This window comes from Mirounga leonina, unplaced genomic scaffold (assembly GCF_011800145.1).
Source record: "Mirounga leonina isolate KUSES-001 unplaced genomic scaffold, KU_Mleo_1.0 Mir_151, whole genome shotgun sequence".
NCBI lineage: Eukaryota > Metazoa > Chordata > Mammalia > Carnivora > Phocidae > Mirounga > Mirounga leonina.
The window spans coordinates 6479214-6507192 of NW_023270377.1; the positions used below are offsets into that span (position 1 = coordinate 6479214).

Sequence of the window (27979 nt, forward strand, 5' to 3'; positions counted from 1 at the left end):
TTGCCCCGTGGCTGCTAAACACACCAGCCCCTCAAGCTCTGCCCACAGTGCAGGCCTGGTGCCCGTGAAGCGGGGCAGAAGCTGAGCTGCCTGAGCTGGTGGGAACAGCAGCCTGGGCCAAGTGCCCTGGAAGTGGGGCCAAGCAGCCCCCACACTGGCCCTCCAGGTGCGGGCCGCTCCCGGGCCTTCGGGCAGTACGTGTGGCTCCTGAGTGCCGGGAGCTGGAGGCCCACAACGTGGGTGTTGTTTACATGTGTTCATGGTCTCTGGAGCTTAGCGATGAACACTTAGAAAAGCCAGGAGGAACGTGGGGTTGCAGGCCAGCAGGTGGTGGTGGTGGCGTGTGCGTGTTGGGGGGTGACGACATCGGCGGAAGTTGGCTGGCCGCATGGTGCCTGGAGTCCACGAAGCCAGGTGGCCATTTACTGCTGTTCCTGGGCTATGCCAACTTGTAACCGGTTCCACGAAGTCCCCTCTAGTCAGGGGACCAGTCGGCCCAACACCACCACGAAAGTCAACAACCCCTCCTCCCCTCCTGCACTCTGCAGCCCCAACAGCCTAGAAGCGTCGTCTGCGGCTGAACGTCAGGAAAAAACTGCCACACAGCTGCGAGCTGAGTGAGAAAGGCACAATTTATTGGTCACGCAGACAGACACACACGGGGACGTGGGGTGCGTACCCATTCTCCTGCACTCACACTTCTGCATTTGGTTTCCTATGCTAATTCTGTATGTCAAAAAGCAACACAAGAAAAGACATCACCAATCTACTCTCCTAGTAACCAAGGAAGCAGGGCCAAAAGCCACGGAGGTCAGAGAGAAATGCCTGCACTATTCTGAGAGCTGGAACTGAGAGGCTCACCTCCCTGGCAGCCAGGCAGGGGAGCCTGGCTTTCAGGAGCGACAGCAGAGACTCTTCTATGAGCACAACGAGATAAGTGTCGGGGGGTTCGGCTCCAACCGTGGCCTGGTGATGGCTACCCACCTCGAGGGGGGCCCGGGCACCTCTAGCATGAGTTGAAGCCGGATCTCTACCCTGGAGTAGGAGCTGATTTTCCTTCTCCTTCCGACTAAAGAACTGAGAAGACAGAGATCCCTTCTCTGGGCCAGCTCTGCTGCAGCCCGGGGCTTTAGCTAAAGCAGTTGGCATCACTGAAGCTAGACAAAGCCAGGTTTGTTGTACCCTAAGTGAACCACTCACTCTTCAGCTCCCTAAAGCCCAAGCCCTGTCTCACTCCAGCAAGGCACTGGCCTTAATTTTTAATGCTTTGTCCAAACCGCTCAGGGCACACATGTTCCGAACTGGGCGTCTGGAATGTGGTTTTGGTCAGCTGGAGAAGACTTAACTCATGTTTGTAAAGCACTTAGCACAGGACCCGGCATGTGGTGAGTGCTCCATACATGCAGCAATTATTATTATTAATATTATTATTATTATTTTATATCTCCACCTGCAAATCAGCGCTTTAGTTCCTTTCTTCAAAATGATGACCGGAACGAGGCTCATGGGTCCCAAGTACCAAGATCAAGCTGGGGGCCCAGGTACACTTTCTCTTCCACCCTTAGCACTTGGTGCCAAGTTTCGCAGTCAGAGCACCCTGCTGACCGCACAGAAACTAGGCGCTCTCCTGAAAAACAGGAAGCCCTGCGCAGGAAGCTAGGTAGGAGGAGCCAGCAGGGGGTCCTGGGAGAAGGTCCGAGTGGCTTCACGCTGCTCCTCTGGGCTCCTGTCTTGGTGGCAGCTCACCAGGGGCTTCACTGTGGGACAAGAACAGAAGACCGTCAGTGCTGAATTCTCCACGAGGCCAGATCTAACTAAAGGTGCCAACGTCCCTACACGCCGTGGGCTAGATCAGGCTTCCTTCAACACGGTGGTGAAAAGAGCCAACACACTGTTCTAAGTATTTACCATATATTCCAATATATATGGCACATAGGTCATATGCATATGTGGTAATTACAGTGTATGGGAAATAAACAATGTAGAACATATAGTTTATATGTAGCTTATAACAGTAATAATATATAATAAAATTTCATCCTCCCTATAAACCTGTGAGGCAGATTCCATTAATAGTCCCCTTTTTACAGATGAGTAAACTAAGGCTCAAGGCACAGAGCCAGGAGGTGGGAGAGCTGGGATTCAAACCCAAGACAGTCTGGCTCCAGAGGCCGTTCGTAAGCACTATTAGTTTTGCTCAAAAAGAAATCTATCTTATAGGAAGCAAGGGGACAGTGTGTCTGAAGTCTCTAAAATACCGGGAAGATTTTAAGTACTAACACTAATGATGAAAGCGCACTGTAAACGATCTGGGCTCTTTTTATTTACGGAGCCCGGCGTTCCTACAGGGCAGACACAGGAGGGCTCGGGGTTTATCCCCAGCGCCTCATTTAACCCTTTCGGTGTAGGAGCAGGGCCTTCGGGGACAGACAGGCGTGGGTCCAAATCCTGGGATCCGAGCGGGACCCGGCGGTCGTATCACACGCACGCACGCACGCGCCCAGCGTAAGCCGCACGGCGAACGGCGTGCCACGCGCATGCGCGCGCGCACGCGCACGCCCCCCCCCCCCCCGCCGGGCCCGCGGGGGCTCATGCGCACGTGCCCGCAGCGCACCTGCATGGCCGCCCGGCTGAGCGGCGCGTCCTCCGGCCGGTGCTTGCCGTGGTGGGGCAGCTCTGCGTTCTCGCGGTAGTCCCGGCCCTTGGAGTGCTGCAGGTGCAGGACGGCGGGGCTCTTGACCGGGAGGGGCGGCCGCTGCGCCGCAGGGGGCGGGGGCGGGGCCTGCTGGCTCAGTTCCGACCTGGAGGGCTTGACGGGCCTCTTGGCGGGCGCCTGGGCTTGGAGGCTGGCGGCGCCCTTGGCCTTCCCCTGGCTCTTGTCCCCGCCCGCCGGCCGGCCCTCGGCGGAGGACGAGCAGGTGAAGGAGCGGAGCCGGGGCGCGGGGCTGAGGAAGGGCGTGGGCGCCGGCTTGCCTGTCCCCTTGGTGCCCTCGGCCTCCTGGGCTTTGGGGAGCAGGATGCTGGGCGACAAGACTCCTGGGTCCGGGCAGGGCAGAGGCTCCTTCCTCAGCATCTTGGGCGACTCCTGCTCTTTCCTGGGAAGCAGCTTAGGGAAGGAGCTCACAGACCCATAAAGCGGGTTCTCAAACATCTCGGGCTTGGTCTGCTGCGCGTCCTCTTGAGGGGAAGGTTCTGCGGAGTTCTTGCCCAAGTCGCAGGGCCTGAGGGTGGCAGAGAGGGGACACAAAGAAGCACATTTGGCGAGCGGCTGCTTAAGCCCGAGGGGGTTTTCTCTTGGGGTGATCAGAACGTGCGGGGCCGGATGGAGGTGGGGCTGCCCAACTTTGTGATTATACCGAGTGCCACTTCCCTTCACTTTAAAATGGTTAATTTTGGAGCAGGGGGATGGGCAAGAGGGGTGATGAGTATTAAGGAGGGCGCTTGTGTTAAGTGATGAGTCACTAAGTAACGACTCCTGAAACCAAAATTACACTATCTGTTAACTAACTAGTATTTAAATTAAAAAGTGGGGGGGGAAAAGCATCTAATAGTGATTTTCCTGGAGTTTCATAGAAAAGATTTCCTTCAATTTTGTTATGGGAATTTCACTTCAACTAAACAGAAATAGAGGATGGGAGGAGCAAGTACTGTGTTGCTCAAATGATGATCTCACAGGTAAGCCCACTCCTTGCCTTGACCGTTTCCACCATAAAAACTGTTCACACCAGAGCACTAGTGGGCAAGGGGGACTTCACTGAAGGATTCGTAGCAGAAAGGGAATAAGGAGCTCACTCACATGGCACGCCCAGTACCAAAATCACCTCTTCAGTCCTTGTCAGAGAAGCCTGCCCTCCATTGCCCCTGCCCCTCACAGCTGCCCAAAACACCTCCTCTCCTGGACTCCCCTCAAAGGAATCCGCAGCCTCTATATTGTTTCTAGCAAATTCTATCCCGACTCTCAGGAGAACAGAAGCCTGCAGGGGACCAGACCCCCTCAGTGACCATGTGCTCTGTGAGGACCCCAGCCCAAGGAGCCCCATTTAACAGACATGTAGGAGCCCCTCTACATGTGTGAGATGCTGTCCCAGGCACATGAGGGGGCCACGAACCAGACAAAATCTGTGCTCAGGGGCCCCATACGCCCAATTCACACGGTATTCACACAGTCCTCTCCCTGGAGAGCTCCTGGTGAGCGTGCGTTCCTTCAGGTCCTCACTTGGAGTGGGAAAGAAAAAATGGTGGTCATGCTGAAAATCCGAGGGAGCCTGGAGAGATGTGAGCCAGGGAGAGAAGCCAGTGGTGAGCCAACAGGCCTGACGCTGGGCAGCGCAGGGACTTCACGCTGCAACTCACAGGACATGAGACCTGCCTTTATTTTTGTGGTTCCTGAATTACTGCTGCTCGGAGGTGAGGTGATTTCCTGCTGAGCGAATTATAACCAGGAATGGGAACACGTTTTACTTTCTGGCCAACAGCGCAATCTCCTGGGGGAGTGTTCTGGCTTCTGCTTTCTACAGAAAAAAGGGAAGCAGGTCCCTTGGAACCCACTGAAGTGTTCAGGTTGTGACGCCCCTTACTGATGGAATGTGTGCTGAAACACTCTTCCAAAGTTGCCAACCTGCCGAGGCTAATCGACTCTTTAGGGAATAGGCGTGGGCTCAGGGGAGGGGAGGCAAGCCTCGGGGACATGCCAAAGGGGGCTTGACTGTAGACTCGCTTTTTTGCTCATTACTCTTTGGAAAGACCTAGAAGCAGCTGTATAACCAGAAATGTTGGGGCCTTGAACAAAGACTTTGGAAAGCTGCCCCTCCACCTCAGGCCACCCTCTGCACCCCTGTCTGGATCCTCAAAGATCTTTGCTATGAATTAGTGCAGGGAGGAAGGTGCAAGTAGGTCCAAGCGGCATTGACCGGAAGTTTCTAATGAAGAGTGAGAAGTAGGAAAGAAAAATGCATGGCCTGATTCCTGGCAGCCCCGTGACTGAGACAGGAGGATCTGGGGCAGTGCCAGGAAGAGGACCCTGGGTCCAAGCATTTTGGTGATTCCAAAGCTCCTTCTCTGGGAAAAGAGCAGGGAGATGGAAGCAAGTGATCTCTTCTGAGAGGGAAATTCTGTCACTCCTAGAGAGGGGAAGTCTTGGTGGGGGTGGGGGAGACCGGGGAAAACCACACAAAATCTAAAAAGCCCCTGACCACAGGTAACAAGAAACCAAGTGCCATAGGAGGCCATGGTTGTGGAATGAGTGCACCAATATCCGGGGCACGGAGTTAATTCCTCTGGCAAAATAACCTCCCTTCTCAGATTCCAGTCTTCCTTTCTACAGCTTCGAATCTCACCCTGGGGGCCTCTTGCCTACGAATGTCCCCGCTCTTTAAGGCTGTCACCTGTGGAACCAGAGTCCCACTCAGGTCCACGCCATGTGCTGTGTGCAAGTTGTTCAGCACAGAGATATGCTGACTCTGGGAAGTTAAAAGCATTTCACTTCAAGAATCTCCTTGTTCTTTGAGGTTGTTTACAGCTCCGTTTCCCAGGGCTGCCAAAGAGGCACCTCAGCACCCTCCGCACGGTGGTTTTTGTCCTCATTTTCCCAGGGGAGGAAATGGAGGCTGTTTCCCCTTCTCCCAAGCTTCTTTCGGAGCGACCGGAGTACAAAACCATTATCAACAAACTCTGAAAGCTAGAGGCACCGAGACAGACAGGGTGGAGGCTCGGGCAGGCCTTGTCATCAACCCTGTCCTACACATCCTCCTCCCCTCCATTCGTCTGTGCCCCTCAGTCCACAGGAAACTCCAGCCAGGCCAGGTGCACAGAGGCCAAAGGTGGCATGAGATAAGAATGATGCCTGGGTGGCTCAGTCGGTGAAGCATCTGCCTTCGGCTCAGGTCATGATCCCAGGGTCCTGGGATCGAGCCCTGCATCGGGGTCCCCACTCAGCCGGGAGCCTGCTTCTCCCTCTGACCCTCACCCTGCTCATGTTCTCTTTCTCGCTCTCAAACAAATTAAGAAATCTAAAAAAAAAAATGACATTTGACTGTGCTCCCTTCCCTGGCACCTCCGACAAGACGGACACCAGCACTGAGGAACACAGTGACCTCACAGATGGGAAGCAAGGTCCAGAGCAGCCCCCCTGCAGTCATTCCAAAGACCGCCACCAAGGAAAGATGATGCTCATTATATTTGCTACATGTCCAATCACTGTTCATTGGAATCTGCACTTTTAATTTCCTGGTCACGCTGTGCTTACTGGAAAATTCACAGGGCTCCCTACGTGGCCTTTCCACAAGGTGCTCACGGATGGGTTCACTTGGGATGCGGCACCCCGTGAGCTGTGATGTGGCACCCTTTGGCTGCCCGGCCTGGGCCCCTCCCGGCTCCGTCCTGGCCCGTGCTGCCCTGACCGGTTCTAGATGCAGGTCGGCTTTCTCTGGGCTCCTGGCTCTCGGCCAAACCCCTCCTCCTGCAGGCCACCTGCTCTCCTGCCCTTCGCACTCCCCCATGGCTGCTGCATCTTCTGACTGGCCTCCCAAGGAGGGACGGAAAGGCTGTGGATGGGAACGGGAACCTTGTGGCTGAAAAGGCAGCGGAACTCAGAGCTGGGGAAGGAGGAAATCCCCACGTGTTCCTTGAGAGATTGCGTGAAGGTTCGCTAGTTATAGAAACGTATTTTCCAATACATGTAGTTTTTACGGGAAGCTGTTTTTGGTGGGGGGGCAGTATCTTTAATATCTTCTAATTTTTATTTTATTTTTTTAAAGAATTTTATTTATTTATTTTGACAGAGACACAGCGAGAGAGGGAACACAAGCAGGGGGGAGTGGGAGAGGGAGAAGCAGGCTCCCCGTGGAGCAGGGAGCCAGATGCAGGGCTCGATTCCAGGACCCTGGAATCATGACCTGAGCTGAAGGCAGACGCTTAACGACTGAGCCACCCAGGCGCTCCAGAAATCTATTTTTTATCGAACTTATACGGATGGGGTAGGACGTGGAGATTCCATAGGCATTTCTCGAGTGCCTGCTGTGTTCCAGGCCCTGAGGAGGAGTCGACGGTCACAGTGGACACACAACCCTACTACGCTCATGCAGCTTCTATTCTAGGGTCGGGTTCCCTGGTGGTGAAAACCCAGAGAAGGGAGAGGGCTTGATGAAGAGGATACTCACCTTGACTCCTGCGTCCTGGGGCAGGGGCCCCGCGTTGCTATCGAGGATGAAAACTTCTTCGGGGATACGGGTGGCTGGGAGGGTGGTGTTGGGGGACTCTCTCCCCTTCCGGGCCCCAGGGAGGAGTCCTTGAGCGGCTGGTCATAGCTCCAGGCTGTGGGCTGCTGGTCAGGGGACAGGGACTGCTTCCTATGCCCAAAGGGCACCACCCCCATGTAGTTGGGGTTGATGATTTCAGTGATGCTGGAGCTGCCACATGGAAGGACCCTGCATGGGAGAGGCACCCTAAGTCCCACCGCAAGGCTCCCTTCCCTCTTCCAGGTCAGCACCACACGAGGACAGTGTCCTTTGAGGTCCCCTGGGGCCCCCCCGGCCCTCTGCTACTCCTTCACTTTTTGGCCAGTGGATTGATTGACTGATTGATTGATTGATACAACAAAATAGCTACTGGGTGCCTAGTAAGCCCCAGGCCTTGGGCCAGAAGGGAATGTGGGCGTGAACAAGGTGGCCCCGTCTCTGTTCTCATAGGACCCACATCAGACAGGAGAGAAAACAAAGCAAGCACAGTGACTAGGAAACCTGGTGCTCACGCAGTGCTGAAGTCTGAAAGTAACCAAGGAGGCAGAGACAGACCAGCAGGAGGGCTGGGACCCATGGGGCACAGGGTGGCCAGAGAAGGCCTACCTGAGGAGGCAGATAAGGAAGGGAAGGGAGATGGGCGAGAATGGGCAAAGGCCCCGTTAGGAGGGGCTTGACCTGCTTCAGGAGAGTCTGAAGGCCTACGAGCAAGCGGGGAGAATGGATAAGAGGCTGGTGAGGCCAGGCTGAATGAGGAATGAAGGGCTCCATCTGGGATATGTCGGCTTGCACGTCTGTGTGAGGCATCAAACTGGAGACGGCCATGCAGGCACTTGGAAAGGTGAGTGGGAGGTCACAGAAGTCAAGGCTAGACCCTTGAATGTTGGGGGGGCAGTTAACCCAACACTGTGGAGGGGATGGCCTGGCCCTGGCTGAGGTGGCAGGAGTTGGGTGCGAGGGGTGGGGCAGGCGTGAGGGCGAAGGCTGGCCAGACAGGTCGTCTGAGGACCCAAAGGAGGGGAGGAAGCTGGGCTCTACAGCAGCGTTTGGGATTTCACTTCGGTGAACCGGCACCACTCTGCCCCCTCAGCAGGCAAGCTGGCACGGAGACCGTGACCCCGCCACCTGGCTTGATTCTAGGACTTGGGATCACATCAGTGAGCCAAGGTGACTACTGGGGACTGCTGCCCCCTAGTCATAGAGACTTTAATGTCTGCATTATTCCCACTCCAGGCTCTGCCAAGAGCGACCTGTGTGCATTTTCCTCAATGATTTTTTTTCCCCTTTAGTAACAGGATGGGGCTCCTTGGCCACCAAGCCATGCCTGCTGCTGTCCCTGGTCCCCAGGAGACACGGGAGCCATTCCCTCCCTGCAGCGGCTTCCCCCTGGACCGCGTCTTTCTGCTAGGTTGAGAGTTCCTAAGTCAGGGGCTGCACCAACTTTGCCTTGGTTTCTCTAGAATCTGACACACACCAAGTGCTCAGCCAATGTCAGTGAATTGAACTTTTTTTTTTTTAAGAGAGAGTGAGACAGGGGAGAGGCAGAGGGAGAGAGAGAATCGTAAGCAGGCTCCACACCCAGCACAGAGCCCAACGCAGGGCTCGATATCCTGACCCTGAGATCACGACGTGAGCTGAAATCAAGAGTCAGACGCTCAACCGACTGAGCCACGCAGGTGCCCCTTGAGCTGCTTTCTGACACGCAGGCGCCCCCCAGGCCTTGCACGGGCACACCCGCCTCCCCGGAGTGGGCAGTAGGACAGCGCCGGTCCTGGGGCTGAGCTTCTGTTTCCTCCCTGTCCTTGGTTTCTCTGTGCTCCCCTCACCCTCTCCTGGGTCCTGGGTCTGCAAAACCACGCTAGTTTGTAGGGAAACCCTGGCAGCACCCCCTGCTCTACCTGTTGGCAGGTTCCCACTGCTTCATGGGGTCGTGGCTGGTGAGGCTCTTCAGGGACTTGGGCCCACTGGACTCATCTCGCTCAGTCTTCACAAAGTCTGCAAGGAAAGAGCCAGGGAAGAGCACGTGAGGCCTGGTGCCCAGTCTGGGCAAGATGGCAGCCGAAGCTGGACAGTGACTAATGGCCGGCTGGGCGGTGGGCCAAGCAAGATTCTGATGCCTCACGCACGTTCAGTGATTGACGTGTTATGTCTGCCATGGTTGCAGAGGGAGGAAGAGTTGGCATGTGCGACCCAGAGTTATCATTTCATGGGACATTTTCAGCTTGTTGGTGTCACAAGGGACAGGCAAATATTTCTTGGCAGATCCAAATAAAACCAACAGAACAAGGTGGCTCCATAAGAGCATTGGATACCAAAGCCCACCTAGTTTAAAGGGAGGGGGAAGAATCTTGAGCAGACTCCTCGCAGAGCACGAAGCCTAACACAGGGCTTGATCCCACGACAACCCTGAGATCGTGACCTGAGCTGAAACCGAGAGTCAGACGCTTAACCAGCTGCGCCACCCAGGCGGCCCTCAAGCAGAGAGGGTTTAATGTCATGGATACTATTGAAGACGACACGTTCATTTCCAAGTTTTAAAATTTTAGACAGGATTCTAAGAAAATTAGAGTCTAGACACCTCCTCGTGTTCCCTATTAGCATGGTCTCTGGGCAGTGTTTTAGTATTTCCCAGAGGGGCAGTGACGGGTCTTATCTAAGAGGTAAGACGTCTACAGTTGCCTACTGGGAATCAGCAGGGTCTCCTTTGGGGGCAGACAGGAGATGACTCCCCAAGGCTGGGATTGCACAGGGGTAAGGAAACACCTCCAATGAGTGTTTGTTCCCAAGCATGGCTACGCTGGTGTCATTCCTGAGAGCCACGACCGATGCCTCCTCCCAACAGCCAGCAGAAGGAAGCAGGTGTCGTTTTTCAGGACACAAAGGTCTGAGGTCAAGCTGGAAGAGGTACTGGGGGACCCTGCCAGGGAAGAGAAGACCCCAAAATGCTGCCATTTTGGACGGCAGCGAAAAGCCAAAGGGATGTGCCAAGAACGAGGATGGGGGCTTATTGGTGTGTAAGGTCTGTGAAACAGCCTAGAAGGCCCAGAAGCCCTGGGGGGCACCATGAGCCATGAGGGCAGGGTGTGGACATGTGTGTGTGTGTGTGTGTGTGTGTGTGTGTGAGCTGCACACCACGTGGCCACAAGGAAGAACGGGTCACGCGGGAAATTCGGGAAATTCTAAATCTCGGCTGCAGCCAGTGCCTTCACCTGTAGCCTAGAAAGAGCTGTTCAGGATTAGGCAGGTTTCTTGTGTCATCTTGGTCCTTCTAGTGGAGGCGCTAACAGGGAGTGACAAGGCCTAAGAGCCTAATCTAAGACAAGAACAGAGCACCTGGAACATTCACAAGCTTCACATCCTTCACATCCTAACAGATGGAAGGTGACTGGGGTCAGGGAAGGATGATGTGCAAATCGTGGGTTCTATAGGGAAATTCTGGAATCAACTCAGAACTGGGCCAGACTGCCTCTCCTATCCTTTTTTTTTTTTTTTTAAGACTTTATTTATTTATTTGACAGAGAGAGACACAGCGAGAGAGGGAACACAAGCAGGGGGAGTGGGAGAGGGAGAAGCAGGCTCCCCGCAGAGCAGGGAGCCCGATGCGGGGCTCGATCCCAGGACCCTGGGATCATGACCCGAGCCAAAGGCAGACGCTTAACGACTGAGCTGCCCAGGCGCCCCTCTCATAGCCCTTCTGATGCTAGATTTCTGTTCGGAGGCCACAGCAGAGAGAATAGTCAATGGCTGGGCTGAGAGACACCTCATTTGTGTCCCTCTCCCAGCAGCACTGAAAAGGGGGCAAGGGAGTAGTTGCATCCACTTACCGTAGAGCTTCTCCCTCATCTTGCCTTGGGAGGTCTGCAGCTTAATCTCCCCCCGGAAGTGGCCCGTCATTTCTCCATGGTGGGTGAGAGGTGTGTAGATGGGGAGCTGAGTTTCCGTGGCTTCTAACCGTAGAGCAATGCAGCCCTCGCCTGGGGAGGGTGGGGACAAGAGTCATGTCAAGAGCCTGCCATTTCACAGGAGAAACTGCATTCAGCCTGCAGATCTAGCTCCACCGCCCAAAGATGATCCTTCGAAACAATGTCCAAGGCAGGGATTATCGAATAAACCTTTTGGAACAACTTGGGGAAAACATTTCAAACCTTACAGTGAAATGAACTTCAAGTGGATTAGTTGATACAAAAAAAAAATTTAAATCATAGAAAATCCAGCAGAAAAGCTAGACTTAAATACTAATCTGATTGCGAGAGGGAATGATAACTTCCCAGGGTCTGGAACAATGTAAGAAATGACAAAACAGACTGACAGATAAGAGGATATAAAAGCTTAAAACTTCTGCACAGAGGATAAAAGGAAAATGGGAGAGACTGATGGCTTCACAAAGACGGTATTTTACCTGAACCCCATGAGGAACGCCTCAAAATCAAATCCCAGCAGATGACTGGGCAGGTAACCCAAGCAGATATTTCACACAAAAAGAACTGTAGCTGGTTGATTTCAATACATGGAAACTAGTTCAGTCTTCCTAGCCATCAAAAATGCAAATTACGGCAGCACTAAGGGACTCTCTCAGATAGGAAATTAGCACAAAATGGAAGGAAGGAAAAGGATACCCGGTGCCAGCAAGGATCTGGGGACACCTGCTCACTTGGACGTGGCAAGGTCACCATGGCAGGACACAGCCTTTATGGCAATCAGTTGGATACCGAGTGTCAAGAATCACCGACCTATTTATACCCTTTGACCCAGCACACATGGGAACTTATCAAGAGATGATCCAAAAGAATAATAAAAGATGTAGCTAAAGGAAGATAAAGAATGTTCACGAAGAGATCCATCTCAGCATTACTGATAACATGAACAGAAACAACTAGAAGGAAACCCATGGGATATTAGGGAGCCATTAAATGCAGTAATCATGGAGGCTGTGTGGGAGGAAGATCCTGGAAAATGTGTCTCACCTAACCTGTCTCTCACTGGGTGAGGGAAGCAGCATAGAAAATGGTATCCCTAAGATGGTTATAAATACAGAAATCTATGTATGCCTTGTATGAGGAAGTATGAGACCGAAATAAAAATGGTGGCTGTAAGTAGGGGATGAGACTGTGGGTTGACTTTTTTTCCCGTTATTATTGTGAAATGCTGTTTGTATGAATACCAGGACGAAGAAACAGAGGAAGAAGGCAGTATTTGAACAAGAACACAGAACCATCCTTCCTGTGTGTCTGTGGCCTAGCACCGAAGCTCCAAACACTGTGACTCCACACGGATCCCTCTGTTTTGCCCAGCACAACGGACAGGACCTCCCCATCCAAGGTCAGCGCCATCCTTAGGCTCTGGCCACCCCTGCCCGGGCTCAGAGACCCTCTTTCTGGTGGCTGACTAGGAGAGGGTGGAGGGCAGGATTCTGGAGCTGGGTTGCCTGGGTTCCAGTCCAAGGCCACCTCAGTGGCCATGTGACCTCGGACAAGTCACTTCATTTCCTCGCCTGTGCAATGAGTGTAGCAATTATACGTGTATCCTGGGGCTTTTGGCAGAGCCTGAACAGTGGGCAGTCGACACACACGGACACTTTTTGTGTCTACAGCCTGTCCTGGCTTCCCTGGATCAGCATTAAGCACCTTCAGATTCCTTCCACTGAAAACAAACACCCTCCCCGGACCCAGATCACATTCTTGCCTGTCTCGTGAAAGGAGCTGCTTGATCTGGCTCCTGCCTCCAACTCTCTCTGGCCACCTGCCCCTCTCACCCTTGCGTTCTAGCCACACTGAATGTATCACGGTCCAGGGTGAACCTGACATTGGGCTGGAGCCACAGACTGGCTGAAGGCAATGTCACAGAAGATGATGTCTCCCTAGTAGGATGGCTGGTGTCTGCCCAGTAGGGGCCCTGAGCAATGCCAGACAGACCTGGGTTCAAATGAGGGCTCAGTCAGTTACTCCCTGTGGCTTGGGCACAGTCCCTTAACCTCTCTGAGCCTCAGTTTACTCACCTACTGATTGGGAGAATAGTATCTGCTTTATAAGATCTTGTTAGGATTAAATAATTCCTGCAAAGCACCTGGCACAGAATCTGACAGAGGAAAGACCCAATAAACGAGAGGGGTTGTGGCTGCTGGCTCTTCCTCCCAGAAGCCCGACGGGGCAGGAAGGATGGTTTACCAGTTATTTGTCTCTCTGGCAGCCCTGGGAGCGGAAGAGGAGTGGCACGAGAGCAGGATGGTGGGCTTCCCTCGATGCAGACGCTGCCGCCTCCCTTACATCATAGGCCACCAGCTAAGAGCAGGTGAGGTGCCGGCAGCACGTGTCCTGGGACGCTTACCATAGGATTCGTCGCTGTCGGAGGATTTAATGCTAATCAGGATGTGCTGGTCTAGCAGGTACTCGGGGTCAGAAATGATGGGCTTCAGCTGCACAGAGAAGGGCACAGGGTTAGAGCTGCCCACCGGGGGACAGCTGGGGGGAGAGTGCCAGCCCAGATGAGGGGCGTGCCTGAGCAAACAGGACTACAGGTGTTCTTATTAGTCAAATTTGAATTTCTGCTTTTCATGTTCAAGATAGTAGGAAGGAACCACACGTCCACCCTCTCCAGCATGCGGGGTTCACTTCTGTCCCTGTCTCCCCCCAGTCATACCACACCCCAGGAGAGAGCTGGACCCCAAGTGTGCCCCACATCCCCTGTTTCCCTTCCCTTCTTTCCCCTCCCTTGCATACCCCAGCATCATGCGGGTGGGGGCCAGGCTGACACAAAAGTGGTAATGGGACCAAGAACCGGGTCCAAATGCACCCCACTCCCCACCGCAGGCTTCCCCCCAGCAGGTGGCACACAAGGCCTGCCCTCCATCTGGACAGGGTCTCCCTGCAGGGGAGCCCCCTGGAGTGCCCTGCGGGTTGTCGGAGGGTAGCTCAGCAAAGGACAGGCACAGATCCTGAGTTCCAGCCCTGTCCCCCTCTTCCTGCTGCAGCGAGGGATTGCTGGCTCCCAGCTGCCCTGCTGGTCCGGCTCAGGGCACGTCTCTGTCAGGCTCTGCACGTGGGGAGAACCCGAACCTCAGCAGCGTAGGCCGCATCCGTGCAAGCACAGGGAGGAGCTTTCTGTGTGCACTGCCTAAGGCTCTTTCTCACGCTGACACCAACACAGAGGGGCCTGATAAAGAGGCCATACACCGCTCCAGGCTGCCCCCCTCCTTCCCATCCAATGCCAAGAGACCCCTTGGGCAAGCCTCTGGGCGCCATGTTGCCCAACAGGATGGACTCTATCTCCATTCAGAAAGTTCCAGAACAAATGACCGGAAATCACAGCAGGTGCTCAAGGGCACTCTCGGGTTCCAGAGCCACAGCAAATGCTCAGTTCAGACTTGTAGTGATGATGGACTCATAGACCCGGGCTGGGTGCCGCAGATGCAGGAAGACCCCACCCTCTCGGGCAGCAGCGAGAGCGGGGTGGTGGATATCTGACCAGAGAATGTCTGTGAGGGACACAATCACCATGGGGGGGCTGAGGGTAGAGGGAAGGGAGCCTCTGTCAGGGTGCTTTGCGGGGATTAAAGAGGGTGCTGTCAGGTGACAGAGGTGCGTGGAGGATCAGGGAGCAGGAGGGAGTAAAGACCTCTCAGGTGCTGTGGGGGCAGCACGTGAAGCAGGAGTGAGGGGGCGCCTGGGAGCTGAGGAGCTTGGGCTTATTTCATGTCAACAGCAGGGAGTCGACCAGATAAAGAGGGGCATGCCAGGATCAAACAGGCATTCTAGAAAGATCTGTCAGGCTTCAGGATGCCTCAGCAAGAAGGCAGGCGGGATGGAGACCCCTGGGAGGTAGCAGTGGGGTGAACAGGAGGGACAGAGGCAGGAGGAGAAGCAGGTGTAGGCAGCGGTGAGGCTGTGGGTCGGGGGTACCCTAGAGTCTCCTGAACCAGCCTGGGGTACATGCACGATGTGGACTGGGAGGCTGGCATCTTTCCCAAGTTGACCCAAGGAGGAAACAAGCCGTTTGGTTGCTGTGTGGGGCCACCGGGAGGGGAGGAACTGAAGGGGAGGGTGGGTGGGTGGGTGAGGCAAGATGTCACACTGGAGCCCAAAGCCACCAGGATGCAGGTACCTGAAAAGAGCCCCAGGACGGGGACTTCTGACCTACGCCCTGGCCTTGTGGAGGACCCCAGTCAGAAGTGTTCCCACATTAGGAGACTGTGATGTGTGATGTGGGTATCTGCCTTCTCGTGTGTGGCCCAAGCCTGGGTTCCAATCAACAGTGCCAGTGTGGGTAGCCCAGCCCCCCAAAACTGCCCATGTGCCACCCCAGCCTTAGCAGAGGATGGGTCCTTCTACCTGTTTAAGGCCATTTTTAAAGCTCCGCTTGGGGGTCCCCTCTGAGGGAACCTTCCAGGAGAGCCCCTGGGACTCCTGCATGTGTGACAGATCTGCCTGGCCCTGGACTCTCGTCTGCGTATCATTCCCTCATTATGTGATAAAAGAAACAAAGCCCTACCCCACTGCACACCCAGCATGAGCACTCGGGGAGGCCCACCATCAATTCAACATCGTAAAAGCTGTTCTGGGTCCTGGGGGAAAGCCATTTTCTTTTCTGCAAGAAGGACGAATGTGTTCCCACTAAGGTCTGCCTATGTGTTTTCAATTCCTCCCTCCGCTCTCATGGGGTCATGGACACATCAAGTTCTTTCTGAGTCCAGTGTCTGGGTAGGAGCCAATGGACTCCCCCCTCTGCCCCTTCACCTGCTCCTCCAAGCTGGGGCTGAGCAGGTGACAGGGCACTGCGGGGGGCATCAGGGCCCGGGGCCTCTAGCCTGTGTCTGTCACTGCAGCCGTGTGATGGTGAACCAACCTCACTGGGATCTGCCTCAGTTTCCCTCTTTGCAAAGTCAAGTGGTCAACAAGCCTATCTCTAGATCTCTTCCGTGATCCATGACGGGAACTGAAATCCATCGAGGAATCCTGAGGCCCCTGGGGCCAAGTTCTCCCTGGCTAAGTCCTGTTCTTGATTTACCTTTGGAAGGGTCTCGCCAAACTTCACCACCAACTCCCCTTCACTTCCTTCTTCATTTTCTCCTTCCTGACTCTTGACAAAACCTGTCATAGGACAAGAAGGCCGGTTTTCAGAAAACAGAACGAGAGCCAGACGGAAAAGCCTCCTAGGGTCACCCCACCTGGACCAATGAAGATATTTTCCCTCTTCTATCTGTGGGGCCACAGCCGCGTTCAGGAGTCAGGCTTGTGGGGGATTCTGTTTTGGTGCAGGGGATGGTCATTTGCCAGTATGGTTGAATTATTTTTAGGAAAATCAAAGAGATTCCCCTCCTTTTCAGCTCTTTTTTTTGCAACAAACCAGGCAACAAAGAAATCATCACATCACAGGCAAGGAGATTAGGAAACATGACAGCTCATCCCACGCCACTCAAGATAGCAGCCTTTTGAAATGCTAATTTGAGCTTCCTAATATGCTGTTTCCATAGAAATGTATGCAAATGTCTCGATAGTTTATTAAAAACACCCGCATGAAGATCCTCCTCATTTTTGGAAGTGCCTTGCCCCTGCTTGGTGACCCGGGCCCTAGAAACTTCAAGGAAAAGGTGGGTCTGTCACCAAGACTGAGCCCGGGCTGCGTGGGAGAAGGAGGGGGAAGGGCAATACATCTTCTGGATTTCTGGAAGCAGCCGTCATCCCATCACAAAATGCCTCCTTGGGTGGAGTTGATTCTGCCCTGCACCCCCACCTCCAGACCATCTCAGCGAAGGGAGCTGGAAACCACACAGATCTCGCCATGGAATAGCTTTAGACAATATGCCTAGAAATGTCACCCAGAAAGGGTGTTTGCTAAACAGTTTGTGCTAACTGCTGCTGGCTGGGAGGAGGCTGTCCATCTTGAGCTCGTTTGGGGATGCCCCAGACCACCTGAGAAAGATGCCCCGTCCCATAGGAAAGAGCAGAGGACCCTGAGGAAGAACAGGGCCCCCACTGGCCTCCTCGGGCTCTGGACCTTCGCCCAGGACCCTCTGGCTGAGTCAGAGCCCCAGCTTGTGGCAGGAGGGGACCCCTGAGTGGATTACACTCTGCCCTGAGGGGCAAGGAGAGGGTCCAGTGGCCCAGGATCCAGTCACCTAGACTCAGGGGTAACTGAACCCCTGAGGGCTCCCCGCCTCACAGGCGCCCTGGAGGCCCATCCGTGAATCCTTCCCAGAGAGAGAGAGAGGTGGGGCAAAGCGCCGTTGATGAAAAGGCTGCCTGGCCAAAGGTAGCTCAAGGCCCACTTACTTTCTAAGCAGCTCGAGTGGAACTCCAGGTAGAATTTGGTCTGGGACTTGGTCTTCAGCGTGGCGAAGCACTGGAGAAACTCAATCTGCCCTTGGCTGTCGACAGTCCCGGGGCCTGGAGCAGGTGAGAAAGAGACTTGACTCCACGATGTGCCCAGACATGGAGCATTTTGAATCAGCCCCCAACACCAGGCTCCGGGGAAGGTGAGGTCCGGGAGAAGAAGAGGTTTTCCCTGAATCCTGCCACCTGCACTAAGCATCCCCGACGATGGGAACGTCCTCACAGGCCACAGAGAGCAGGGTGGGAAGAGCGAAGAGTTCAGGGAGCCAAGAGCCCGACTCTCAGCTTTGCCATTGAATAAGCACAGCCCTGGCAACGCCTTTAACCTCCGTGCCTCAGTGTCCCCATTTGTTCTGGCCAAGAGAGCTTGTATAAGGGCTCAGTGGCTCAATACCCAAATCTGTCTCGTTTCTAAGTTCAAGTAGCAAGGGAGACTGGCTCTTCCTTCCTTAGGCTGACTTCCCTCCACTCCTTATTCACCCTCGTTCCCACCCTGGTGGCTGGCCCGTCGTGGTATTCACCGGCATGACGAGTTTGCAAGCGTCCTCAGGCTCGCCGTGAGCAAGTTCCGGCCTTCCATGTGAATTCTGAGCCACGCGAGAGCAAGGACAGACATTCCCGGCCTCCCTCCCACCCTGCCTTTCCTTCTTTCCCTTCTTTTCTCCGGCTTTACTGAGAAATAAGTGGCAAATGTAATCGTACATATTTAAAGTTTACAACGTGATGATTTGATACACAGGTATACCGTGAAATGCTTACCAAGATCAAGATAATTAACACATCCATCACCCACATAATTAACTGGTTTGGTTTTTTTGGTTTTTTTGGTGTGGTGACAACACTTAAGATCTGCTCCCAGCAAATACTGTATTATTACCCATGGTCATCAAGCAGACGGTTAGGTCCCCAGAACTGATTCATCTTATAACTGAAAGTTTGTACCCTTTGACCTCCATCTCCCCATTTCTGGCTCCCCTCAGCCCCTGGCAGCCGCCATTCTCTTCCGTTTCTATGAAATTGGCAGTTTTTTCCAAGATCCCACATATAGGTGATACCATACACCTATGATATTTTTTCTGTCTGGCTTATTTCACTCAGCTTTCCTTCATTTCCTTAAACCCCACAGCACATAGGCCAGGTTCCCCTTAGGACGACATTCAACCAACACTCAATCCAGGTAATTGGTATTTATGAGCATCGTCTGGGCAGAGTCCCAGTGGAGGGAAGGCAAGCCTGACACTGAGGATGTGCTGAGGGTCCTCACGGAGGGTGTGATGGCATGAGTCATCCCATCGATGCTGCAGGAACTCCAAGAAAGGGGAGATCGGTGGGAGCCCAGGGAGAGACGGAAGGTTCTAGAAAGACAGTGCCCAGAGCTAGGATAGAGAGAGGGTGCTGGATTGAGGGTTATGTGGAGAGGGGAGGTCACATTACTAGAGCAGACGATAGACCCAACAGTGTGGAGAAGAATGTCCCAGAAGACAGTATTCCAGCCTCCCCTGCAAACCTCAGGGCACGAAGGACACAGCAATATGGGCTTTTCCTGCCTCAGTTGGGCCCCCCGCTCAACTTTCCTAAAGTAGCCTGAACTGTCTGCTGAGCACAGAAGTGGGGGGTGAACAGAGGAGGTGACAATATGGCTCCCCAGTCACCTAGACCCAGGCTGGGCACGCCACAGAGAACACCAGGCCCTTGCTGGGACGAGGATGGCCTGGTGAGCAGGGCTGAGCTAGATTATTTGAAAACATACCTGCAAATCTAAGTAGTATTTACATCAGCATTTCCCCAACTTCGTCAGCCGTCCCATCCTTACAATGTTTACCATCTCCACCTACCACGCACCCGCCCTAATACTCACTTAGTATTTTTGTTAAATAGACTCACTTTCTAAACTTAACTAAACGTATTTAAATAAGAAAGCACATCACAAGACTAAGTGGAAAACCAGCATTGCTTGCCTTACACAGAAGAGACAAATGTGAAACATATTAAAAGTAAATGCATTACTGATCAAGGTTCACCCACGTGTCCCCCAGAACTGTGGCACATACAAACCACACCTTGGACAAACACTCATTTACTCGACTTTAAAGACCGAATTAAAACCGAGGCTTAAAAAGCTGACATATTTGCCAAAGAGAGCAAGAACGCGCTCTGCGCGGAAACCGTGATGTGGTTTAGAGGCGAGGAGGCCCCCTGGACGGAGTGTGGACGAGCCTGGAAGGTGAGCCTCCATGTACCGCAGACAACGGACTGCTGCAACCAGAAGGCGAGCGCCCAAGGCCTCCTGTCTTCATGGAGGACAGAGGGACAGATGCCGCCCACCACTTACCGTTCTTGGAGACGAACTGGGAGGTGACTCCTGCCTCAAATGTGGCGAAAACCGGGCTGTGGTCACTGGTCATGATGTCACTGGTGCTCCCTGCGGGGGAGGGAAGGAGAAACCCTTCTGGTCAAGCCAAGGATGGCAAACCCATGGCAGAAATCAACCTCTATTGATGGAAGCCTCCAGAAGTTTCATGGTTTTGCACCTGCCGTTCCGCTGACCTTCCACAACCACGCTTGAAAGACTCAATGGAAGTGTGTGACCACCCTCTCCTCCACGGTGAAAATATGCCTGTGCTAGGTTTTCTTAGAGACACACGAGGTTTTAATAAGATCATGGGGTGTGAACTGTGGACACTTTTCTGGTCTCAGCACTTCGTTGCACTGATGAGCTCACGGCCCAAAGTGGGGTGGGGACTTAGGTCACTGAGCTCCTCAGTGACAGAGATGGCACCTCCCCCCATCCCACATGCCTCAGGATTGGGAGACAGTAGAAGGTGATGAAGTGTAGACACTGAGTGTAGACACCTCTTTTAAGGAACATGGGGCTTAGAGGGAAGGCGGCAGGGCATGTATGGAGGGCGGAAGGGAAAGCACAGAGTTCTAGAGATACTGAGTTCTAAGTGTCTGGCTGGGTACTCAGGGCTGGAGATTTCTCTTGAGGTTTGGAGTCACGATGTTAGGTGGAAGCAGAAGCCATAGAATGTCTGGGCTCCCCAGGGGGGGCACACGGGATGCAAATCCAGGCCACACTGGCCAATACGGGGCAAAGAGAAACAGCAGAGGAGACCAAGAAGGCAGTAAGACAATTGACATAATTTTCTATAAAGCTTTTACAGATCAGCAAGAGAAAGGTAAACATCCAGCTTCAACCAACCAAAGGATATAGGTAGAAAATTCCAAAAGAAATACAGATGGCTAAGAAACATGGAAAAAAAATGCTCACTTGCTCACGACCATCAGAGAGACAATTGAAACATGGAGACAGAATGAAGGAGAACAAGAAGGGGCAAAGCGGGGGGCCTGGGGGAGGAGGAGGGGCTAGAGTAGAGGGCCCAGGTGAAAAGGTTAGCCGGGAGAGGAGGAGGACGACACCCCTTCTCTAAGACAGGAAGGCAAAAGGTAGGAGGGGCACCAGCCTAAGTCATGTCGGGATGTGGGCAGGAAGAAGTCAGGGAGGGTCCAGTGCTGTGTGAAACAGGAGAGGACTGGGGTGGAGGGAGTCAGGCTGAGTGTGTGGGGGGGCAATGGAAGAGGGGGTGTTCCAGCAAGAAGTTAACAGGTGGACAACCAGGGTTTGAAAAATGTTCTTAGCATTATTTTATATATGTATCAAACATACAGCACTAGCACTACGGTGTCTGTGCCCTAAACACGAGGAAGGTGACAGGGACCTGGATGGTCCCTCTGTAAGCATACCCTGTACGTCGCCCTCCCACAGTTGAGTCTGGGCTTAGCTATGTGACTTCCTTTGGCCAGTAGGACATTTGCAAATGTGAAGCAAGCAGAGACTCAAAAAGCTTTTCCACATCTGGGACTTGCAGATGTGGGATCCCTGGAACCCGCAAGAATCCTGGACTAGTCGGCTGGGTGATGAATTACACAGTCAAGTTACCACCATCGCCCCTGCTGACAGTCGGCCAACCCCCCATCTGGGAGGGCTCCTGGTCTGAGTGTGCCCAGCCAACACCAAGCAAAACACAGATGAACAGATCCCAAGTTTGGCCCAGAAAATTGTAAGATGTCAAGTTTCAGAGTTATTTGTTATGCAGCAATAGGTAACTGATACATCCTATTTAGGCCAATCACTATAAGACTCAAGCTCTTACTTTACCCTATTTCCTGAGCTCTGGACATTCATTCCCTTTTCTTTCCCAATTTCTTGCTCACCGCCAACTCATTAAACCCTTCCACTGCACCCCCAGCATTCAGTGAAATATCATTAGCAAAATTCCCTATATTTTCAACTTTCCCTTCACGTTCTATACCTGGTCTTTCCTGGAAGATACTGCAGCCTCTCGAGGGAGGGTTGATTTTCTGCTCCCTCCCTCCTAGGTGGGTCCAGAGTGGGGAGGTGTGTCCTCCCTGCTCCTCAATGCTACTTCCAGAGCAATCTCCCTCTGTTTTCCTAAAAACCTTCACTAGAGAGCTGTTGTGAATGCCAAGTTTAGGTTCAAAAGGCAGTAATGGAACAAGCCAGCACTTGCTCCTGAATCTCTGCAGAGGCCTGCTGCAGAAGGCAGATGGTGGCATCTTCCTAGAGACAAGACTTGGCAGGACTCATGGAGTTGCAGGATGTGGGAAAGAAAGGCATCACTGAGAAATGGTGGTTAATGGTGGGTGGGATATGGGCCTTCGTAGGTCTTGAAGGCTGTGGCTAGGGGGGTGGGATGCCTTTCTGCACATCTAAAGGTGTGACGTTTGTCTTGGGAAGTCACTTCTGGGAGACAGAGCTCCGGTGCTAGGGGAGTGCATGTGCGTGCCTTCCCCGGGCACTTGCTCTGGATCCTTCTAAGCAGCAGGAGGTATGCACAAGAAAAAGGAATGGACAGCAGTCCAACTTGATGGGACCTGAGTTAAATGTGGGGATTTGCCAGGCCCCAGAGAGAGGACGGGAGCCCCAAAGGTGGCCACTGGGCAGCAACAAGGCCCCTCTTGGAGTGGGTGGGGGAGGGCTAAGGTCCCGGGCCTGTGACTTGGTCACATGAGGGACATGATGGGAATGTGGGTGGCTCTCCTTCGGATGTCATTGTCTGGGAATCGCAATGTTTTAAAAATAATACCACGATTCTCGGTCAGGAATGTTCAAGGTAATTCTGCTCTGAATTTTTAAGTACACAGTGCAGAAAATTCCAAATAATGGGATTTAAGAGGTAGCTTTTAAGCATAAGCACTTGGGCAATTAAGAATTCCTTCTGACAACTTTTCCATAATTATTTATTTTAATATTGCATATTACGGCTTTTTCTTCAATTTAACTCAATTTATCTTTATTTTTTTATTTAAAAAAAGATTTTCATTTATTTATTTGAGAGAGAGAGAGGAGCAGAGGTAGAGGGGTAAGGAGACTCTGTGCTGAGCGCAAAGCCCAACACAGGGCTCAATCTCACAACCCCAAGTTCACAACCCGAGCCAAAATCAAGAGTTGGATGCTTAACCAACTGAGCCACCCAGGTGCCCCCTCAATTTATCTTTAAATCTCCATAAATATATGTGCATATATTCACGGTATATATTAGGTTTACCCATATGCATATGCATATTTGACTGTATTTGACCTATGAAAACACTTCTTTCATGTGGTTCAAACCTAATATGAAAACACCACTTTCATGTGGTTCAAACCTAATATGCTCTTTTCAAAAGAAATAAGTCTGGATTTCTTTTTAAAAGGGCCCCATAATTCCAATGTTTCCCCATCCAGAAGACACTTCTCATGCTGCAGCCTCAAGACAGGAGAGGATGATGCATCAACGCCTCCAGGTCACCTGACCGGGGTTGCTGGGACTTTTCCCATTTTACAGATAGATAGACTAGAGCCCGTTAGTTCCGGACACCCGAATCCCCCAGACTGCTACTCACCATATGACTGACACACCACATGCACCAGCGGGTAAGACTTCCAGAGGACTCGGTCACACCACGAAGGCAGGTTGTACTTCATCTGTAAATCAAAGTCACGAGCTTTGGAAATGCATGCTAATTTTTTATATATAGAAATCAGTATAAGAGGTTGACTTGTGAACCCTGTAATCCTTGAATTCATGTGCTTTTGGGTCTTTATAGATTTGCCCCATAGGTGGCCTTCGACCCTTTTCATTTGCCTTAAGCCCTGAGTCCACTGCTGAGTGCACACCTTGCGTTCCTGCTTTGGAAGATCGACTCACCTAGCTATGGGACTGTACCTATCATCCTCACTCTTTCTGAATTCTTGTTCTTCCATCCTCTTACTTTTTTTCTGACTCAGGTGAACCCCACAACTTGTACTTTCAACCCAATCTTTGCTTATCTTCTCCAGCTACTTACTTTAGTAACAACACTCTACCCACCCACTCCCATTCACACAGCCATCCACCTATCTACTGATCCAGCCAACCAACCATCTATTTATTCACTCACCTACCTGCACATCCATCCATCCATCCATCCATCCACCCATCCATCCATCCATCCATCCATCCATCCATCCATCCACCTACCCACCCACCTGCCCGCCCATCCATCCATCCATCCATTCATCCATCCATTCGCCCACCCATCTGCATATCCATCTACCCATCCAACCACTCAAACAATATGTATTAAGACAAGCCCTCTCCAGGCTATACTGGTGAGCAAGATGCCTGCCGGGGGTGATAGACAAGGCAAACTGGCAATATCCTTTATCCCTTTAAGTTCTAGCTCTTTCTCTTCTGCCTATAAATGTAAAGGTACTCACCCTAAAAGAGCCTACCCCTGCCATCTCCTGCAGTTACTTTTCTCTTTTTACCAATTTTCTTTCCAGAATGTTCTATTTTCATTGCCTCTACTTTTGGACCACCCATTTCATTTTTTAAACTTGAGGTGCAACTTACGTATAGTAAAGTGCACTCATCTTAAGTAGACAGCTTGAGGAGTTATTATATTTGTACACACTCATTTAACCCAGACGGAGATAGAGAAAATCTCCTTCATATCAAAAGGCTCCCTTATGTTCCTCTCTGTCCATACCTCCAACTTGTAGAGGTGAACATGATCCTGCCTAATGCCTCTACGTACGCATTTCGCCTAACCTTAAACTTATAAATGGACTCGCTCAGTATATATAGTTTGAGGTCTGGCTTCTTTCATGTCGTTCCTTGTAGAAGTTCATTCACTATCTGACTGTGGGTGTAGTCCATTGTACACATATACCTCATTTATCTAGCCTACTGCTGACGGAAGCAGGGCTCCTCCCCGTTTTTGGACATTGTGCACAAAGCTGCAGTAAAAATTCTCGTCTCTCCCTTTTGGTGAACACATGTACTAATGTCTCTGGGGCTACCCCAAAGTGGAATTCCTGGGTCACAGGGTAGGTGCACGATGCTGCCAACCTGTTACTCGTAATGCTGCAGTTCTCAGCACTGGCTGCCCCAAGAATTACCAGCGAGCTTTACAAAGATACAGAAGGCACGGCCCCAGGTCTCTTGCGTTAGAGGCTCTGGGGATGAGGCCCGGACATCCGTATTTCTAGAAAGCTTTACCCGACTCATCTGCACACACCTGGTAAAGAGCCACTCCCGTCCTCCCCCAGGCTGGATTTCACCCCCAGGACTCCGTGACCTGCTCTTTCAAAGTCCACTGACTTTGGACCACAAATCCAGCTCCTCGTGCAGGGTTCACACACAGGGAACATGTTTTCCTAGACTCACATTCCATGCTGGCCACCGCTAATCCTGACGGGTCTCTCACCCCCGGCTTCTGTGATGCCGAAATGCCTGGTTGGTCCCCTCACCACCTACACGAGCACTTGCGGCCCGTCTCCTTTGTTGTGTCTGCTTCTTCCTCTCGCCTCTGAACGTGGATGCCCCCAAATCTGCCCACAGCCCTTCTCTTCGCCTCTTCCACTCACTCCCTGCCAATGTCACCTACCCCATGGGGGTGTCCATGTTCTTGGCATGCACAACTCATAAATCTATGACCCAGCCCTGGTGTCACCTAATATTTTCAATTGCCTTCTGGATGTTTCCTCTGAGGTCTTCCGTCAATATTATACAGTAAGTCTGAAGACAAGCTCTAGACTCTCCTCCAAGCCAGCTCTGCCTTCCGATTAGCATTTTTATCCATGGCAATCAGATCTACCAGCACGTCCTGCTCTCCTTTGCTTCTGCCTTCGTTGTTTGTTCCCAGTTCTGACTCAGGCCGCAGTTTCTCAGTGGGACACAGCACACGGCCTCTTCAGGGATCCCCTGCACCCTCCCCATCCTCTGCACAGATGCAGACAGGCCTTCTCTGTGCATCACTGCTGTCCTGTCAACTCCCAGCAGAACTTTCAGTGGCTTCCTATTGCCCACCGACAAGTTAAAACCTTACCCTGGCATCTAGGACCTCCCTCCCCTCAGCTCAGCCCCTATTTCTCCTGATACTCGAGTCAACCTGGACATGCCCTCATTGTCCCCACATGCCCCCGTGGACCTGCCCAGAGGACCGCAGCTAACAGCAGCCCGTGGACGCCTCCCCGGCAGGTGTCTTGCCCTGGGGGAGGGGGGTGTCTCAGCCTCTTTCCTCCACAGCAGACCTGGATCTTCTCTCCTCCTCTGTCTGGTTTTCTCTATTAGCTCCTGCCTTGTTCTGGGATCACCCCCATGCTTGGCCTTACCATCCCTCCTGCACTTCTCCGCTTGCCCTGAGCCCTCAGGCAATGTTCTGAACCGTTCTCCATTTCCTTAGGCCTCCAGCAGCCCCAGAAGCTCGCCATTCCACAGCTCTAAGCCTCGGGGCCTGGCTTTCCTGGGTTGAGCCCCAGAAGGTGACAGAGGCCAGAATTTCCTACCTCCATATCTATTCTAGCAATTCTTCCAACTGGAAATGGATCAGCCCCCCTCAGCCCTTGTCCTGTCCTCTTGTTGATAGCCAAGCTGTTCCTCACAGCACCCCGAGTGGGACCTCTTTGACAACCCTCTCCTGATCTTTCCTTCCCGTAATGGTCATGTCCCTCTCTGATGGCTCCTCAGTGTATTTGGCAACCTCCTATTCCATCTCTGGTTAGTTAGCTGTGTGTTTGCCTCATCTTTCCTTCTATAAACTCCTTGGGGGCAAACACTGGGCTCATCTTTGATTTCCTACCACCTAGGAGAATATCTAGCCCATCACAGGTCATCAGTAAATATCTGCTGAATAAGAATGAATGTAAGCTTTATTGCAGCTTCCCCCAAACACTGTTCCTTGGAACCCAAGGGACCTCATAAGGTAATCACTGGTATTCCATGAGTAACTGAGTTTGGCCAGAAATTTCCTTGTGGAGAACCATAATGCTCATAAACCTCTAAAGGCTCTGATAAGTCCTGCAGTAAGGAAGCTTGCTTAATGATGATTCATTTGGTAGATTAGCAAATAGATTTCATCACAGGACTTAAAAAAAAAAAAAAAAAAGCTTCAGAACCACTCTTAGACTCTCTGGACAGAAGGTAAATCCTGTGTCAGAGTCTAGTTAATTGTCGTGGGCAAGCATGGCTGCCCAGCCTCTCCTTAGAAGAGGCTTTTTTGCTCAATGGTGCAAATCAACACGTGATCTCTAATTTTCCTTCTTTTTTTCCCGTTGCCCAGTGGATGAAGATGCTTTTCACTCCCCATTTGCCTTTCTGAGATTGGACACAAGAGGGGTGAGATGTGCAGGGGGGTGGAGATGGGGGGCCAGGGTGATGGCTATGAAGAGAACTCACCCCTGTGGCTTTCTGCTTAGTGTAGGCATACTTGTCCCGAGTCAGTCTTTCAAAACGGTAGGTGGGCGCAAACGTGATTTCTTCCTCCTCTGAAAACCAAACAAAACCTTGGTTTTTGCTCTGATTCCCCCATGTTTCACATGGGCCATGTTTCCTTCTTCTGCGGCCATAGTCCTTCCCCTCCCCCAACCCCGAGGATATTCAGGGAAAAGAGGAGACAGCGATGGCTGGAGGGGACCCAGGAGCAGAGGGTCACAGTTCTTACCAAAATGCAGGAAGACCTTCTGCTCCTTCCTCTCCATGAGCAGCTGGTCGTGGGATAGGAGGTCTGCATACTGTTGCTGCTTGATCTTCTGGACAATGGCTTCTGCCTCCTGGAGCAAGGACACGGCCAGGCCCCCGGTGAGACCCCCCGCCTTCGCCAACATCAGGAGGCCCATCACCACCCGCCTGCCCGCCGCCAGGGACCCGGAGCCCCTGAGGCTGCACCAGACCCTGGTCCCGGGGCTGCCCAGCTGGTGTGTCTTAGCGCTCAACTGTTTTACAAGGAAAACCCTGCAAAGGTCGTCAAACATCAACCTATGATAATACAAATTTTGGCTGTTTCAGATTTGCAGAGGGGCCTTTTACTTTCTCACTCTGACTTTTAGTATTGTTTTTATCAACACTTCATTAGCAGGTAGGTATGTTTCTC

At 52.4% G+C, this 27979-nt stretch overlaps 1 protein-coding gene across 1 annotated transcript in view; it reads right to left on the reverse strand.

Annotated features, from left to right (window-relative positions):
* Window positions 1-230: 230 nt before the first annotated feature.
* The window catches only part of INPP5D (inositol polyphosphate-5-phosphatase D), a 114543-nt gene continuing 86794 nt past the window's right edge, over window positions 231-27979 (reverse strand). Inside the window, exons 16-27 of the mRNA XM_035006837.1 lie at window positions 27551-27659; window positions 27286-27374; window positions 23468-23549; window positions 19893-19982; window positions 17501-17614; window positions 16236-16318; window positions 13560-13647; window positions 11060-11209; window positions 9134-9230; window positions 7158-7424; window positions 2615-3221; window positions 231-1757 (exon numbers count right to left, since the gene is read on the reverse strand). Of these exons, the coding sequence (XP_034862728.1) occupies window positions 1755-1757; window positions 2615-3221; window positions 7158-7424; window positions 9134-9230; window positions 11060-11209; window positions 13560-13647; window positions 16236-16318; window positions 17501-17614; window positions 19893-19982; window positions 23468-23549; window positions 27286-27374; window positions 27551-27659 (1779 nt within the window). The 3' untranslated portion in view covers window positions 231-1754. The remainder of the gene's footprint in view (window positions 1758-2614; window positions 3222-7157; window positions 7425-9133; window positions 9231-11059; window positions 11210-13559; window positions 13648-16235; window positions 16319-17500; window positions 17615-19892; window positions 19983-23467; window positions 23550-27285; window positions 27375-27550; window positions 27660-27979) is intronic.